Genomic DNA, 17,644 nt, shown 5'->3' with positions numbered 1-17,644 from the left:
TTTTTTCATTATTTTGAACAGAGACAGCTGTAAAATTTAACGGTATTCTTCTGGAGCACTCACACACTCATTCTGTCGCTCTGCGCGCGCACACGATGTATTAATATTACTTATTTGACAGATGTAATGAATTACTTCATTTCCATGCTTTACCTACGCTTTTAATCTCAACCAATTTTTTTGCATCTGACATCTTCAATTATTTACTTTAGATATTTCTAATTTTTTAATTCCATTTTAATTTAATTATTTATTTATTTTAAATTTAATTTAATATTATTCTATTTAATTTTAATAAAATTTATTTAATCCCCTTCCCCACTTCCCTTTCCTTTTTCAATTTTTCCCTTCTCCCCTTTTACCTTTTTCTATTTTCCCCTATTTCCCTTTTCTGATTTTTCCCTTTCACCCTTCTTCCCCGCGCGTAAATCAGTCCAGTAGTTTTTTAGTCTATAGTGAACACACATAACGGAAAACATTGCAATGTAATCGTAAAATATTTATTATAGTATATATTGCTTTTACGTTCAACAGATAGCGCTGTTAACACGAAATTTTGTTTTTTATCGATTTGAATCCCTTAAAATCAAAATTTCGCAAAATCATTTCTTAGAACACGCCTACTTAAAGATACGAAAGTATCCTGAAAATTTCAAGTCTCTACCTATAATAGTTTTGGTTGTAGGTTCTCAGAACATTCTCTTTTGTTTAAGAGATTGTCAGAATTAAAATGCTGATATTTAAAGATAAAAAAGTAGCTAAAAAATTTGCACAATCTTTGCTTTGTAATCTATGCAACCTAGTACTTTAAATAAAATCATGGGAGTATGTTATTAACTATCTATTATCAGTCGTAAATATTGCATAGATTTACCTGTCCTCAGTCGATTTTAAGGAAGCCTTCAATGATTAAATAAAACTAAGGCTTTAAATACATTGTGGAATTGTAGTACACCAAAAGTTCATAAGGGTAACACAAATGTCAATCAAATGATGTAGGAGCAGTTCTGAGATGAGGCTGCATTAGCAGAATGTACAGTTTGATCAGTGGTATTTGATAAGGAGACCTGCCTACAGGTTCGCTCTTTAACCTGGTATATAATAAAACTACATCCTGTTAAAGTAAACGAGTACATGCTTATGAGACTGGTAGTCAGAAATACGCATACATTCCAAGAAGTATTCCGCTTGCAACAGCCGCATAACTAGAATTTCTTTCTTTTTTTAAGGGGGTTTGTAACAATGATCGGTAATAAAAATGTTAATGATAATAGTATTAGCAGTGGCATGACAACAGTAGTAAATAAAAATTAGATATATACGATTCACAAAATTAATAAGTTTGTGATATTACAAAAATACAGTGGTGAATTCTAGACTTTCAAATGGATACATAAACTTTCAAACATTACTTAAATATCAGAGATGTCTTATACCATCTAATGTTTCTGAAGGAGAAACATTGTAATTTTACCAAATGTTTTTGCTAACTGTCTAATATTACTTCTATTCATAAACAGTATCAAGAAAAGAAAGCAAAATTTGTTATTTTATGAAGGGTAGTAAAATATCTGGTATGTTCTAAAAATATTGGAAATTTTTTTAAATTAAGATTCAAATTTCTCTCATGATGGACATGATCAGAGGTCAGGTTTCAAAATTCTTCAGTGAAACTACAAAATTTGTCTCTCTTCATTCCAGAATATAACAAACTGTGGTCATGGTAATGAAGGAAATAAAATAACACCTGGCCATTTCAACGAGTTTTTAAACTCTACCTGTGGATTAAATCTGTTTTTTTAATAAATAAAAGTCATCGTAGGAATCAGGAAACAATGATATAAATATAATTTATAATTTTTATATCTGTTTTCAAACATTTTCATTTTGAATAAATAGATTTTTAGTCCTTCATTTTAAAGGAAAATATGGACACCCTGAACTATGATGGTCAGTAGATGAGTGTTATGATCTAGATCTTAGAACAAATGACTGAAATATCAAGTAACTGAATATTACTGGAACTTAAGCAAGAGGACGGCAAGGCAGCATACAGATAGACAGAAATATGCATTTTCAGAATCTAGACCTGAACTTAATCGAGAACAATAGAATTTCTTGAATGAGACTACACCGCTGCTATAAGTAAGTATTGTTTTAAGAAAATATTATATCAAATAAAATTACAAATTTGTCATACAAATTAAGTTTGGTATTTTGATAAAATAACAAAGAGATATTTTACTTAATGGCTGTAATACAAAGCAAATATTGATTGTAATTTAATAGTGTATATATATATATATATAGTATATATATATATATATATATATATATATTATTAAGTCATATGATATTACTCTAAAAAAAAATATTTAAGTAACAATATCATTCAATGAGGTATGGTTACAATATATTCATTTTTACCTTTTCAACAAATTACAGAAGTGAAAAACTCAAATTAGCAAAAGTTGTAAACAATTCGACTGATTTTCGTTCAGAAATTTTTCACTTGGAAAGAGATTTAACTAAAGAAAGATTGAAATGTAAAGCACTAGAAGAAGAATTACAAACACCATTAAATATTCATCGTTGGAGAAAACTTGAGGTAAAAAAGATTTTTGGTATCATGACATATTGTTTTAAAATACAAAATTTCAGTTCACTTTAATTCAGGTAGAAATTATAGAAATGTTACCCAGTTAGCTTTTACTCTAAATTTAAACATTTTCAGAAACTGCTGGCAGTGGCAGAGTACTTTCATGGTGTCAGATGTAGCAAAAGTTTTTTGATTAAATTTTAAATGATATTTAAAAATGTTTAAATCTGCAACACTAACAGCATTTAAATCCACTTAAAAAGTAATTATAAATTTAAAATTAGATTTTAAGTTGAATCTTACAGAAATATAACAATTAATGAACAATAATGATTACCGCTGATTTGGTAGTCACGTTACTAATAATTATTTCAAATATTCAGAACTTTATTTCTTATTTTTATTTTAACCCATAGTAAATTCACTTTGAATATTTGCTGATTTTTCACTTGATATTTGTTGATATTTTTATTGTTGATTTTAGTCGGTAGTATGTTAAAAGAATGAGTTTGGTTAAGGTCGTATATGTTTTTTTTAGATTGGAATTTTAATGCTCAATTGTGTAACTTTGTTCTTTATTATTTATGCTTAAAACTTTAATTTTTTGGTTTATATTGGCAAAATATGGAGAGAAAAATCATTTTAAATGATCAAAAACACAGTTTGAATTGCGTACACTATTTAAATACATCACCAACATAGATTGTTCAAGATCTAAACAAAACCACCCTCACACCCGACACCATGAGAACACCCTCTTGACAGTCTATGAAGAAACTTTATTTAGATCAAAAACTAACTCGGTCAGGTAAAGTTCATATAATTTTCACCTTAAAGCATCGTAGTCCATTTAATGAAACTATTTTATATTTATTATTTACATTAACTTTTTTGTTAATAAATGAACATCTCTCCTCTTCAAGTAACAGAATTTCTAAAATCTTATCAGTATTAATAATTTATAATTCAAACGGGTTCAACTATTGAAAAAATCAAAAATATCCTGCCAGAAACCAAAAAGAGGATCTTTTAAAAATTAATAATATTCCAAGTGAATTTACTTTGGGTTAAAATAAAAATAAACAAATAAACTTCTGAACATTTGAAAAAATTATTAGTAACCTAAATTATTATTACTTATTAATTATTATCATTATTAATTTTTGTAATGCTATAAGATTCAAGTTAAAATCTAATGTATAATTACTTTTTTAAGTGGATTTAAATGCCATTGTATTTCAGTGGCATTCTCACAGGAATCTTCTGTCTGAGTCTGGTAAAGACCAACTGTTTAACGGTAATTAATTAATCATGGAATGTTGTGAGGCAGTATGTCTCAAGTGTTTTTAAATTAGTTGTACATAAATTTTTAATTAGAGTAGGTACCAAAAAAAAATTGTTGAATTTTATATTACACCAATGAGTGCAGTGTATTTTCAAATATTAGTGCTGCCCACTTAGTTCATTGCTCACCCACCAAGATGGTGTGACTATATAAAGCTGGATTTAAATTTGGCAGGTCATCATGAAGATATTCTCAGATGGACTTAAATTTATTATTGTATATGTATGTAGATGATGTACTTGTTATAGTTGCAGTTACTATTGCTTTAGATATATATATTTTTTTTTAGTTTAGCATTTTATTTTACTGTATTATTTGTTACATAATACAGTACAGTTTTTTATGATATTGTAAGATACATAACAAGTGGATTTCAAATTTCAATTTTCATTGTTTCAACATTCATAGTACTCTTTCTTTATTTACTTACATTTTTTGTTTCATACTTATCATTTCACATTCATTTTATATTCATTATACCAAAGGTTGCAAAATAAATAAAAATGCTTAGTTTTGTTTATTTGTGATCAACAATCGCTCATAAATGAAATCAGTTTAATAAATCATCATCGACCATCACTGTTAAGAGGAAGTTTTGGATTAATTCAAAGATCATTTGTTACTACATGGTTCAGTGATGAATATTTCAGATAAAATTTTATGAAGAAATTGAAGAAGCAAAAGAAAAGAAATATTTGTAGCAAAAGTCACACGACTGTAACTGATATACTGTGTAAATAGCAGTGACGCAGAAATGAAATGAATGAGTATGAATTCTTTGCTTTAAATTCTTTTAAAATGTATCATCTTTGTGGTTTTATTGAATCAACAATAAGTATCATTCCCTCTCTTTTGGTACCATAATTTCATGAACATGTTTTCAATTTTAACTTTCCTTATCAATCACCGCTTGGAACAATTCAACTGGCCAAACCATTTCCTCAGATCGTTTAAGCATGATATCCTTCTTCTTTCAGGTGTTTTTTTACATTTTGTTTTACTCTGAATGATAAGATACAGAATCTGGCATTTCCTTCCATTTTTCTTAACATGAGAAAAAATACTGACTTTCTTGCTTCCACCGCATCTGAATTAATTTATTCTTTTATCAAAGAATGCTTTCATTCATTATATAATCTATTCAATTGAGCCTCATCATTTTCTAAATGCACCTCAAAAGCCTCTAATGGCCCATCAATGCCTCAGATACTGCTCAAGTATTCATTCCAAAACAGTTCATTAATTACCTGAAAATACTTGAACACAATATGATGCTATAGAAATATATAAACAAAAAATGTACTTTACTAGAATGTGTTGCACCATTATACATTCATTATTATGTCTCTTATCTAAACTGCACTTATCTTGGATTTAACACTGAGGCTCAAGAGACTTGCTGCCATGATCATCTGAATAAACCGTATGTATTTATCTCCACAAGACTAAACTAAAAACAACAATTTCTGTTCCATCTCTTCCAAAGATGTTATGAGTTTGGATAACAAAGCAGTTAAAACCATAGATTCAAAGGATCATCACAAAGTATCCCGACTGAAAGATAAAATTATAAACAGGATGTTTGCTGTGTTACACAAGGCAATTATCTATACTGAATATTTATAATTGTGCTCAAACTTGAAAAGATACATACATATTACAAATCCACCAAGGTTTTTATTTTCAATATTTGACCATTACTTTAGTTTGATTAAAACATTTGTTGGGGAAAGTTGCAAAAATAAAATTACACATAGCTCGTTTTTGCCAAAAGAAAATTGCACTTTATTTTTAACAGAATGAAATCAGAATTATATAACCATATTCATAAAAACAAAAAAAATGCATAAATACATTATTACATATTATTGTTTTGTTAAGACAAATGCTTTGCACAAATAAATCAGATGGAAATGTAAACAAAGGAAAACCAATCAGATCAATGCAAGATGGCCGCTGTCAAACACAACGACCAATCACAAAGAGCCCGTATGGCCGTTGCAAATGTAAACAAAATCACAACTGATTAAGTAACAAATTTCTTTGAATTATATTTATCAGCTAAAACATCTGTATTTTATTTTTTTTTAAAACACCAAAACAAAAAGAAAAGCCACCAAGAAGGATGACTTACAGTAAATAAATTAAAACACCCAACTTTCTTATAGCTCAGATAGACTTAAGACTATGCAAACAAAAAAATTCGAAATAACCAAATACACAGAAAATAATATCCCTACATAATGACCAAAAAATCCTTTGTTAGGTTATTTTTTTTACATATATATGACCAAACAATCGTTTTTTGATCATTTAGCGTTCTTTGCTGTGTAAAAGTAAAGAACAAAATTCACAAATAGTAACACTGAAACCACACAACCAAGTATTCCTTTTTTTTTCTTTTTTCTAACCTCCGAAACCACCGTTATGCATTGCTTCAGATGATGATATGAATGATTTATAGCGTATGAAAATGCCATGCCTGACCGGGATTCCAACTCGGACCACCGGATTAAAGTCCGAGACGTTACCACTCGCGCCACGGAGGCCGGCAAACATATTCGTTAGGAGCCGAATAAAAACACGACTTACCAATATGGCGTTGTGTGTCAAACCAATTTTATACGGACTATAATTACTTTTAATACGCGAAACCCTTTGCAATGATTGGACATTAACTTAAACGTCTTCAAAAATTATTCCTTTTGAACTAAGCCACATTTTGATATCATTGTTTTTCTATAACACGGCTGGAATTCTTTTCGTTTAATTATAAGAAGCGTTGTCAAAGACAATAACTGATTTCTCTTCCAAAGGACATAATACACCGCTAAACTATTTCTAAATAATTCAAATTCGTGTAATTTATTTACGAATCGCATTTTTATCAAAATCTCACCTTTTTCTCAATTGACCTGCGGGGTTCTGTTTTCTTTGGAGACCGTAATTCATTAGCAGATTCATACTCAAGAATCACGTTGTACACTGAAGCAGCACAACTTATACTTACGTTAGCAGTTTATTAACATCTGAAATCAACGCCGTTTGATTATTCTGTAATTTGTAAGCATTTAAAATGATGTGTTTTTTCGCACGACTTAGGGCTTTTTTTCGCAGCCCACAAATCTTTATATATAAAAATGTTAAGTTCGTTTGTGTACGCTTCAAAAACTCAAAATTTTCTGCACCGATTGAGCTCAAATGTTAGCACTGTATATAACCCGTATCAAAGATTGTTTTTATCTATTTTTCGCATCAGTCACATACCCGCGACCGCGAGAAAACATTTTTTTTAACGGTCAGCTGTGTACCAGTGACCGCGCCATCTGCCGGAAGCGAGGGGAACACTCGCCATACTAGCTAACGACAACCGCAGTCACATGTGAAACAATACCTGTCCCCAATTACATTGTTTATTAACAAAAAAAAAAAAAAAAAACGTATCCACTTGCATCTGATTCAGATTATTATACAATCTGAATTAGATATTCACTTTAATCGAGGTACTTTTGTGTGATCGTGTCGTGATTGAGATTCACCAAGCACTGAATTTATTAGAAAACGACCAATAGTGGGATATATGTATTAATGACGCGTGAAACACTGCACATCCAAACCAAATTCGCGCATTATTCGCAATTATATTGACCGCTTGCTTCCCTTCATCTCCCACAGAGTTATGGGAAAGATATCGATCGCATATGGCTGAGGATATTTTGCATAGAGTACGCCTAGAAAATACCAATATGACCGTGGAATTTACAGAAGGCATTTACAACGAAGCATTGATAAATATTGAAGACAAGTGCTTAGCTATTGCAAATAAAGTTCTTAGTCAATTGGCAATACCAGCACCCACCCGAGCTGCGATTGCTTCATTTGATGTGGATTTACGCCGTGAACAGAGTTACAACATTGGTGATCTTCAGTCATATGCCCTATCAAACATTCCCAAATTAATGCGTGAACAGAAAGGCATTTATGATCGCATAATGCAAATGATAAATGACGGAGTTGGGGGGACCTTCTTCTTGGATGCGCTAGGAAGAACTGGGAAAACATTCCTCATTAGATTGATTCTAGCAACGGTTCGATCAAAAAATGACAATTATCTTGTTGCGGAATATTAATCAGCCAAAACTCTGCAACGGCACGCGACTTGCAGTTAAGAAATTGATGAATAACGTAGTGGAAGCAACGATTTTAACGGAACCTTTCAAAGGTGAAGATGTCCTCATTCTTCGAATACCCATAATGCCGACCGATACACCATTTTAATTTAAAAGATTGAAATTCCCAATTCGATTGGCATTTACAATCACAATCAATAAAGCTCAAGGTAAATCTTTAGAATTGTGTGGTTTAGATTTAGATGCGGATTGCTTCTCACATGGACAACTGTATGTTGCGTGTTCCCGAGTCGGCAAACCAGATAGCCTTTATATCTACGCAGACAGTGGAAAACAAAAAATATTGTATATCCACAAGTATTGCAAAATTAAACTTCTATGAAACGTGTGCTTTGTTTTGTTTCTCATTTCTCATCCATGCAACAACAATGTGCCACAGCGAAGTGTGGCGGGTAGAGCTAGTATTATAAAATTAATATCTTAAATTTAAAAAAAATAAAATTAGTTAAATATATCTTAGTACACAGAAAAAAACATTATTCATAGCTTCAATAATATAAGCTGTATGAAAAATATCAGAAATTTGTTACCCGCAATAAATACATTATTGTTCTATAAAATAACTAAACTTTGAATTGAAATTACATAAAAAAAAGTTGTATGTTAAGAAGGGTATTTCATCAGGTATGAACTGCAAACATATGTTATTTCTGGATTTTTCTTCAGATTAGTTAAACAAGTAGACAGTTTTAATGAGCAAGTTTTTTTAGCATATGAAAGTTTATTATATCAGACTTCACCAATATTTAAAAGACTGTTTTCAGTAATTGTTTAATCCATGCCTTAAAAAATGCATTTTTTCTTGTTTACAATTATTAATTTCACAGTTAAAAATTCTTTGGGATATTTAAGAAAAAAAATAGTTTAAAAACATATAATGAATAAACAATATTTGTTTGTATAAAAATATCATGACATAAATATCTGTATTTTACTCAGTAACAGTTTTCTAAATAGATATACATCTGAGATTAACTTTGATTTGCTGAATATATAATCAACATGTTTATTCCATCGCTGATATTTATAACCCCACAAACTTAAAATTATCTTATTTACTGTGAAATGTCATAAACACTATCAATCAAATATATGAAATATCAAATTTTAAATAAGTAATTACAGTGGAATATTTGTGAGAACTGGAAACCTTTGTATTAATGGAAAGTATTCAAAAATGACAAAAAATATGTTAGAATACACATTTCCAGTATTATTTGAATTTTTAAATATTAATTCTAACATAAAAGTAAGGAATAAAAAAAAGACAAACTTAGAAAATGAATGAATATGTCCATCAAAATTTTGTGTTTTATGTGTTATTCAAATTCAAAATGCTAACAGAACATTGTAAGTGAAAGTCGGAAAAAAGTATAACAGTACCGATTCTATTTAAATAATTTGTAACAAATTTTGTAAAATTTATTTTTTTCATATAAAATAATATGTTAAAATATAAAATAATAAAAATGTAGAAACATAAAATAATAATTATGTTTCATATAAAATAATAGGGTTCAGATCCTGTTAAGCTGGAGTTGTTACAGAAAATTAAAATTCTACAAAAACGATTATTAAAAGGTACTACTTCATCAAAAAAATTAGAAAATAAATTACTCAACTGTAACAAAAAATACGAAGCTTTAAAAAAAGAGCTGTCACGCCAGCCTGGACCAGATATCATTCAACAGCTTACTAAAACTCAATCAGCATTAAGAGAAAACTCAACAAACAAAAGAGTAAGTTATCATTCATCAAATAGACTAAATTATGTTAAATTTAGGTTTAAACGAAGATGAGTGTTATCAATCAAAAAGACAACTATACCGGATTTCATAAACTTCTGCAATTTATGAGAACCATTTAACTGGCTCATTAATATGATTCATTAATGTTCCAGTTAATCAAATACAGTTTCAGCTGTAATTACATATCCTTAATTTATATCCTTCAATATTTTAGATGCTACACCCTAAATGGAATGGCTTAGGATGTAAGTCTGTACCGAAACAGTTGTAGCAACATCAGATACTAAAGATTTTTCAGTTTTAATAGTTGAATGATTATTTTCAGGTTTGCAAATTTCCTTGAACCTTATTGAATGATTAAAAAATGTACTGTTATTGTGTTTAGAATGGTATTTTAATATTAAATGACCAGTGAAAATTATTCAAAAATACCATATGTATTGACCACAAAACTCAGATTCTTGGATTTGATTAATAGCTATAACTCATATTGTTTTCATAGCAAAAAACATTAATGTATTAAATTGAAATTTTACTTTCAGTTTTTTTTTACCTACATAGCCATTTATACATGAGTTGATATCTGGATGCACCAACATACTGCTACCACCTAAGTCTGTTATCACTTTCTCTTCTGTTACATTGATCATGGAGAGGTACACATTCTTACATTCCCAGATATAACTTGTGAAGAATTAGATTTGATCCCACATTTCTGCCTCAGTCTTCTCAGCAGATTTCTTCTTACTCATCAATTTCTTCATCAGTTCATCCTCTTTCCTAAGATCATGGTCTACCTACCTTAATCTTCTACTCCTTACCTCTGCTATTACATTGCTTTCTCCAGAAAGATTTCTTGATATTTCTTAATTTCTTCTTTATACTCCTTGCTCATTAGAAGGTCAATCAACTTTTCTGTCTTCATTCTCAGGAGACAGTTACTTTCAACATTTTTATTCATTAATCATACTTCTGAGCCGTTTATCAGTTGTATTATGTTTTGTAAACTCTTATTCTTTGTTTTGTGTGAAAGAGATTTTGAGCCCAGAAATCTTGTTATATGAATACAAGCATTTGTTAACTGTATTCAGCCTGCTATAAATTTCAGATAATTCTGTACTTTTAGTTATACAGTTCCTGTCTAAATAACTGTACCCATTGACACGTTCAAACTCGTGTAATTCCACATTCATACTACTCTATTTTACTTGCTAAACATAATTAATATTATTCTTGTTAATGCAATATAATTCTCAGGCTCTTGCATTCTGTTTCTTTATCAAGGTTTTCTCTAGTTCTTTGAGGTCTCACTTGCTGTCTGCAATGACACTCAGATCTGTGTAAATGATTGATCTTGATTGATCTGTTAATTCCCCACTTTATCCTTCTCAATCCTCTTCCAGTGCTGGATTGAACAGTAATGAAAGCCACTCATCCTGTGTAAGTATTTACTTCAAAATCCATAGACCATTTTCCATTTTTGTTGCATATCTGAATATTAGAATAAAAGATTATATTTAGTTAATATTACAAAATATTTTGCTTATTCCTAAAAAAAAAAAAAAGAAAAAAGTTGTACTATTCACACTCTCTTAAGCCAGATAAAAGAGCTGCTTTCATATAACCAGTAAAATATGCTGTCTTTCATTTCCATTTTTAATTGGTAACTGATCTTATGTTCTCAACAAATTATTTTAAATAAAATTAAAACATTTTCTTTTTAGAAAAATACTCTGTTGATGAGTTTTTAAATAATACTAATAAAACCTCTGAATTTTATACATAAAAATTAATTATTAAATAGTAATATATTTGTGTAGCTTTGAAATATAAATATGTAGTCAGTTCTCATTAACATCTTAAAAAATGTATGGTTTTTGTTTTGTTTAAAATCTTCATGCATATTACTTAATTTATTTATTATTTTTTGTTATTAGTAGTATGGTCTTCAACAGATCTTTTTTTGAAATTAACTGCATATTTTTGATACTTTTGATTTTTGATCAAGGTTTAACCACAACTTCCCTTGATTGATCTGGAAAGAGTCGTTTGTTAATGTTTATGTATTAGTATAATTTCATTACACATATTTATGTCATATAAATTCTTTAATTCTGTGTGTATAATAATTGACCAAAAACTAAGAATCTTTAGAATTAAAGTTCACTCTGATTTTTTAAACATTTTCCTTTGTCCTAAAGAGGACTTTAAAATAACCACTTTCTTGCAATTTAAATAGAATTTACTGCTTAAAAGTTTTTTTGTTGTTGTTATCCTTCCACTAATGTATGATTCATTAACTTGATCAGCATTTTTTATCGTATGTGAATACATATATATTTTTTATTTTTTATAAAAACGTCTTTTACCATACATTTGTTGTAGGAATTTCCTACATGTTTCAGCACATCAATGTATCAGCATCATCAGAGGATGGATTGCCTGATTAACAATAAGCATACAAATTACATGCTTGTTTTAAATACATATTTTAATGTGTAATATTGTGATGTGATGTTTTGCGTTTTTTTTTTTGTATGTAAGAATGACAAAATATGATGTGGATAATTTTCATATCTTGGTGATGCTGACACATTGATGCATCAAAACATATAGGAAATTCCTATGACAAATATATAGTAAGACAATAATTAAGATTACATATTTGTTTCTGGTAAAAATTAAAAAAAAATTATTAACTGTTCTAGCCTAATAATGATAAGTTTCTACATCTACCCTTCATGCTGCTCTTATAAGTTAATTAAATGAAAGATACTCTAAACTTTATACAGCTGGCTGTTGAAAATAAACCAGTCTCTGTAACAACATGATGCATGAACAATAGTCATTACCAAAATCTATAATCTAATTTATATTTATCATCCTTTCTGTTAAGTATAACTAAGATCGATCAGTGAAAAATGAAACCTGTCAGTTACTATAGTCAACTCTAAGAAATGCGGCATGGTTTGTTTTTTTATAAGCAAGAAGTAGACAACTCTACCTGGAACTATCAACAGTTCAAAGTAATTTTTACAGTAATAATCTTATTAAAATTGAGTTTCACATTTGAAATTTAAACAGAACCCAAAACATTCAAGTGAGCACTTTTGAACTGAAAAAAAATTGCTAATATTTCAGGGAGGGAGTTTCATTAGCAGAATTCAAAGTACCTATAACCAATCACATTAACATCAGAAATTGTAAAAGGCTAAAGAAGTTTCAGAGATCAATCTGAAACAAGTGCCTAGGATTCTTATGAAAGGTGTGATTATTCATGGCAGTGTATGATCTCAGTGTAGAGATTGCAGAAAAGCTTTTTGTGAATGATTCAAGAGAGAGAATTTTTACCATTTGAGCTAAAATTATCTTTTGACCAAGATGAAAATCTGGTTGGCTACCCACTGCCTTAAAAGGTGATGGATAAGATTACTGCCAGTTCACTAGCAGTAGGCTTCTTAATAAGGGTTTGAAAAAGCAGGTTTTGAAGTATGCTACTGCCTGAATGTGGGCAGTAACTATTTGGAGAAGTAGATGTATAGGTAACAAACCGTTGCAATACAATCTTTCTCTCTGTTTTTGTTTTAATTACTGTCTAGTCTGAAATCAATTTTGGAATAACCCTTTCCTTGTAGAAAGGCTCAGTATCTATGGGAAACTGAGAAATTATGAAATAGTGATTCTGCTCTGTGTGCATTTTTATAAAATATAAATTCTTTGTATCGATTATGCATGGTTGATTTAGTGTGTAATTAGTTATAGCATATTATTAAAATACTTAGAGAGAGTGAGAGAGTGATAGTGAGAGTGAGAGAGTGTAGATATTAACTACCTGTAAACAATTCAAAACAGATTTTATTGATGCGTTGCATATAACAGTGTTTATTGGGACAAATAGCCGCTTACAAATCTGAAATAGCTGACCTAAACCTCAGTATACAGCATGTTAAAAATGAACTTACAGAAGTTAAGAAACTATATTTTGAACAGGTAAATATTTTCATTGATTGCTTTTAATTTTACATTAATTTATTTTTTAAGATTAAATATTTTTGGCATTTCATTTTATATTATAAATAAATCAGATGATTATTTTACGCTGTCATATCTATGTTTTATTACGATAAATAGTATTATGATGCATGATTCATACAGCACACTGAATATAATGCAAATATTCAATATTTGTTTAAAAATAAAAAATAGAAACACCACACAATACAACTATTTTTGCCAAACTTTATGCAAAATAATGTTTTGGTCTACAAAAAAGAACTTATTACACTTCTGTTACAATGTTTAATTATTTACTTAATGGTTGTCATCTTTTGACTGATTTTTATTAAATTAAATTAAGGAATTTCTTTTTATAGAAAGAATATTTCTTTCTCTGTTGATGAATTTTTAAGTAGCATTAATTAGATAAATCTGAATTTTGTGTGTAGTGGTTGAAAGAATACTTATGTATACATATTTAACATATAACAACTAACAAATAGGTTTTATTGTGTACTAATTTTATTTATTTATTATTCATATAGTGTTATATAACTGTATTTTTGTCAATTAACATGGGTTATAACTGCTTCTCTATTTTATTCATAAATTTAATATATTATAATTTACCCTGATCAAGGTTTTTCTACAATTTATCAATATCGTTCCCGGCAAATATTTGGACAGTTCCTTTTCATTATCGATGGAATAGCAAACTTACAGTTCCTGAAACAATCTATAAAATGTGTAATTAAGTTGTGATCTAAATGAACTGTTTATTTATGCTATATCTGAAAAGTTCCAGAATGCTTACATGACTTTTAGACTGACAAAGATAGAAAAATTCAAATAAGTAACATTATATAGAAATATTTTATGGAAATATCTTCATGGTGATCCACACATTTTTTGACCATACATCAGACTTCTTTTTTCTCTTCCCTCCCTCCTTCCAATGCCACGTAACTGAAAATAAAAAAAGTTACTAATGTTAATACCACATAAGTGATCATAATTTATGACACTATTCTGAATCAAAAAAAAAATGACCGATCACCTTCATGTTTAAATAACTTTGGTGTGCTTCATTTCAAATGCTGATATCAATCATAACAATTCATATCATTCAATCATTTTTCTTGTAAGCTTCTTGCAACATTTTCAAACTGTCTGTAATCATACTGTCAAACTTGAATCAAAATTTCATACAAACACATTATAGTTAGAAAATGTTTATTTCTTTTTTATCAAAAACTCTCCTGAAGCGCATCTCCAGAACACATCCTCATTTACACAATTGGAACTGAAAATGATATAACATAAAGTGATGTGACAAACACAGTACTATTTCTTAAGAATCCCGATAATCTAATAGCAAAAATTAATACTTTGGTGCAATGTTTAGAATGTTTGAGAAGACTTCATATTTTGCTTATGCTAAATAACTCTAGGAATGGGCATTTCATTCCTTAGAAATGCTGAACCTGTTCTTGTATGAGTTTTTAATTTTTGGAGAAAAAAAAATTTTGCAGCGTATTTTCAAATTAGAGCTTTCCTTATTATACTCCAGTTCCTTCAAGAACATATCAACCTTTCTCACTGTCCTCCCCTTTTCTTACCCTTCATCCCTTTTTTCATTTTTTGTTCTGTCAAACAATTTTTTTGCCCCTGCTAGTGCATTGATTTTCAAACGCTTTCACCCACCACCCACATTGAAAATCAAAAGTTTTCTAGCGCCCCTAAAGATTTTTAACTTACTATTTGTTAAAAGTAATAATTGCAATTGCTGTTTTTAAAATGCACTCTTAAAAAATCAGCAATTGCAATTGTTGTTTTTAAATGTGGTATATCCTATTTCTGAGTTGAAACTTACATTTTAAATCAGAGCAATTAAAATGCATATTTAAGCATATTTGAAAAAAATTTATTAAAATTCCTTTCAAAAAAATTACAATTGTATATATATATATATATATATATAACAACAATAGTGATAGCATATTCAATATAACAATACAATAATTAAAATAAAGCTTCAGTTGAAAAATTACACTTACCTTAATGTGAAGGTTGAATCCATGTTCAGCACTAAACCCATGTTCAGACAACACTATGATGGAAATATTATCAGAAATTGTTGAACAATCAACCATAATCCAGGATACAGTTGTGGGATTGGCTTTTGCAGCCAAAATTCTTGATAGCTATATATAACTTTTGCCTTTTTTTTTTTTTTAATCGGCCATTGCCTTCCTAGACCCCCAATTTTCTGTTGGCCTTCTTCGTGGTAAAAGGTCAACAGAAAATTTTTTCGCCTTCATGGGAGGTAGGTGCTCCCTCACATGAAGGCCTCCAGCACCCATAATCGAGGGGGGGTTATCGCCCACTTTGAGAACAAATGATCTAGTGCATCCTTAGTGTGATCTGGTGAGGTTGAGTTGACTGTGAAACAATCAAAGGATTGTATTTCTTGTTTAGAGGCTATATCATAAAGTGCCTTTCATCTAAAACTGGGCCTAATTACCAGTTTGGGCCAAAAGTAAAGTTTGTAAATAATAATATTTTGTCAGGTAAGTTACAAATTCTATGATTAATATATTTGTTAACATAACTGAGTTGATTGAAATTATTTTTCAGAAGAGTAAAGCTGAAAGATATAAAAGACATTTAGATGAATTGAAAAAAGAAAGAATGAATCATGAAAATGAAGAACTTACAACGATTTTACCACTTTTAAAGGCAAAAATATCAAATGGGTACGATCGGTTAAATAGTAATAATGGAGCTGACAGTAATACTTCTAAGGTCAATAATGATATCTGTAATGCTATAACTAGGCAAAGCTTTTAAATTAATTCAATCCCATAAACTTATTCGATACAGTTTAAACAAATTTTTAATTATACTGGTATTTGATAATTGATAAAGCAAGAATTTTTTTTAACTTTAAAAAAATTATTCTAATGAGTTTCTAAAATTTTATAGTGCAATACATAATTTTTACCCATTAAAAAAAAAAAAAATTACTTTGTGATTACATGAAAAAGATTTGTTTTCTAAGTTATGTATTTTGGTCATCTCTCACATCCTTTTCCCTATCTCATAATCCATCTTTGCTCATCAAATAACCCTCATCATGCTAAATCTCTTTCATTTATTCACTTCTCTACCAGTTGGTCTTTTTTTTTTCATTGAAGATATTTAAGTTAAAAGTTGGAATTTGGGTCTAATTTCACTTCAGGTTTAGGTTACCAATAACTTGTTTGACCATCCTATATTTTACATATTAAGTTACTGTAGCGTATTAAAATGGAATGAGAAGAAATTATTGAAAGTTTACCCTAAAACTCTACTGTAATATCCTGATTTAAAAGAAATTCTTTATGTGTTATATAATAAAATCTAAGATTCTTTTTTTTTAATATCCAGACAGATTTATGCTTCTAAAAGATCTTACCAAGATTATAATTCAATCTCTCACTCGTACTGCAGGTGGCAATAACACTAATTTTAATGGTAGTCCTCTTAAAGCAATTGAAAAAGTAATTTAATATGTGGTCAAATAGTATATATGATTTGTAATATCCGTTTATATGGTGTAGCATATTAAGGCAATTACACACTAAGAATTGTAACGTTTTTGTTTTTTATTTTTTATTTATTTATTTATGATTCCATATTTGCTTTACTATAATTTCATTTATTAATTATTTCTATATGTTGACATACACTTTAGCCACTTCCTTTTTTTATTAAATAATTTTAT

General features: G+C 29.0%; 1 protein-coding gene across 2 annotated transcripts in view; it reads left to right on the top strand.

Annotated features, from left to right (window-relative positions):
- The window catches only part of LOC142332070 (cilia- and flagella-associated protein 58-like), a 23,305-nt gene extending 5,661 nt beyond the window's left edge, over nt 1-17,644 (top strand). The window contains exons 4-7 of one of the 2 annotated variants that reach the window (XM_075378252.1): nt 2,446-2,608; nt 9,649-9,873; nt 13,762-13,872; nt 16,516-17,638. In XM_075378252.1, coding sequence (XP_075234367.1) covers nt 2,446-2,608; nt 9,649-9,873; nt 13,762-13,872; nt 16,516-16,728 — 712 coding nt within the window. In that variant the 3' untranslated portion in view covers nt 16,729-17,638. Of the gene's footprint in view, nt 1-2,445; nt 2,609-9,648; nt 9,874-13,761; nt 13,873-16,515 lie in introns of both variants that reach the window. The other variant, XM_075378253.1, reaches the window with a different exon arrangement.

Source organism: Lycorma delicatula, chromosome 11 (assembly GCF_047948215.1).
Source record: "Lycorma delicatula isolate Av1 chromosome 11, ASM4794821v1, whole genome shotgun sequence".
Classification (NCBI taxonomy): domain Eukaryota; kingdom Metazoa; phylum Arthropoda; class Insecta; order Hemiptera; family Fulgoridae; genus Lycorma; species Lycorma delicatula.
Note: the sequence above shows the minus strand (reverse complement) of the source record. Positions and strands in the feature narration are given on the sequence as shown.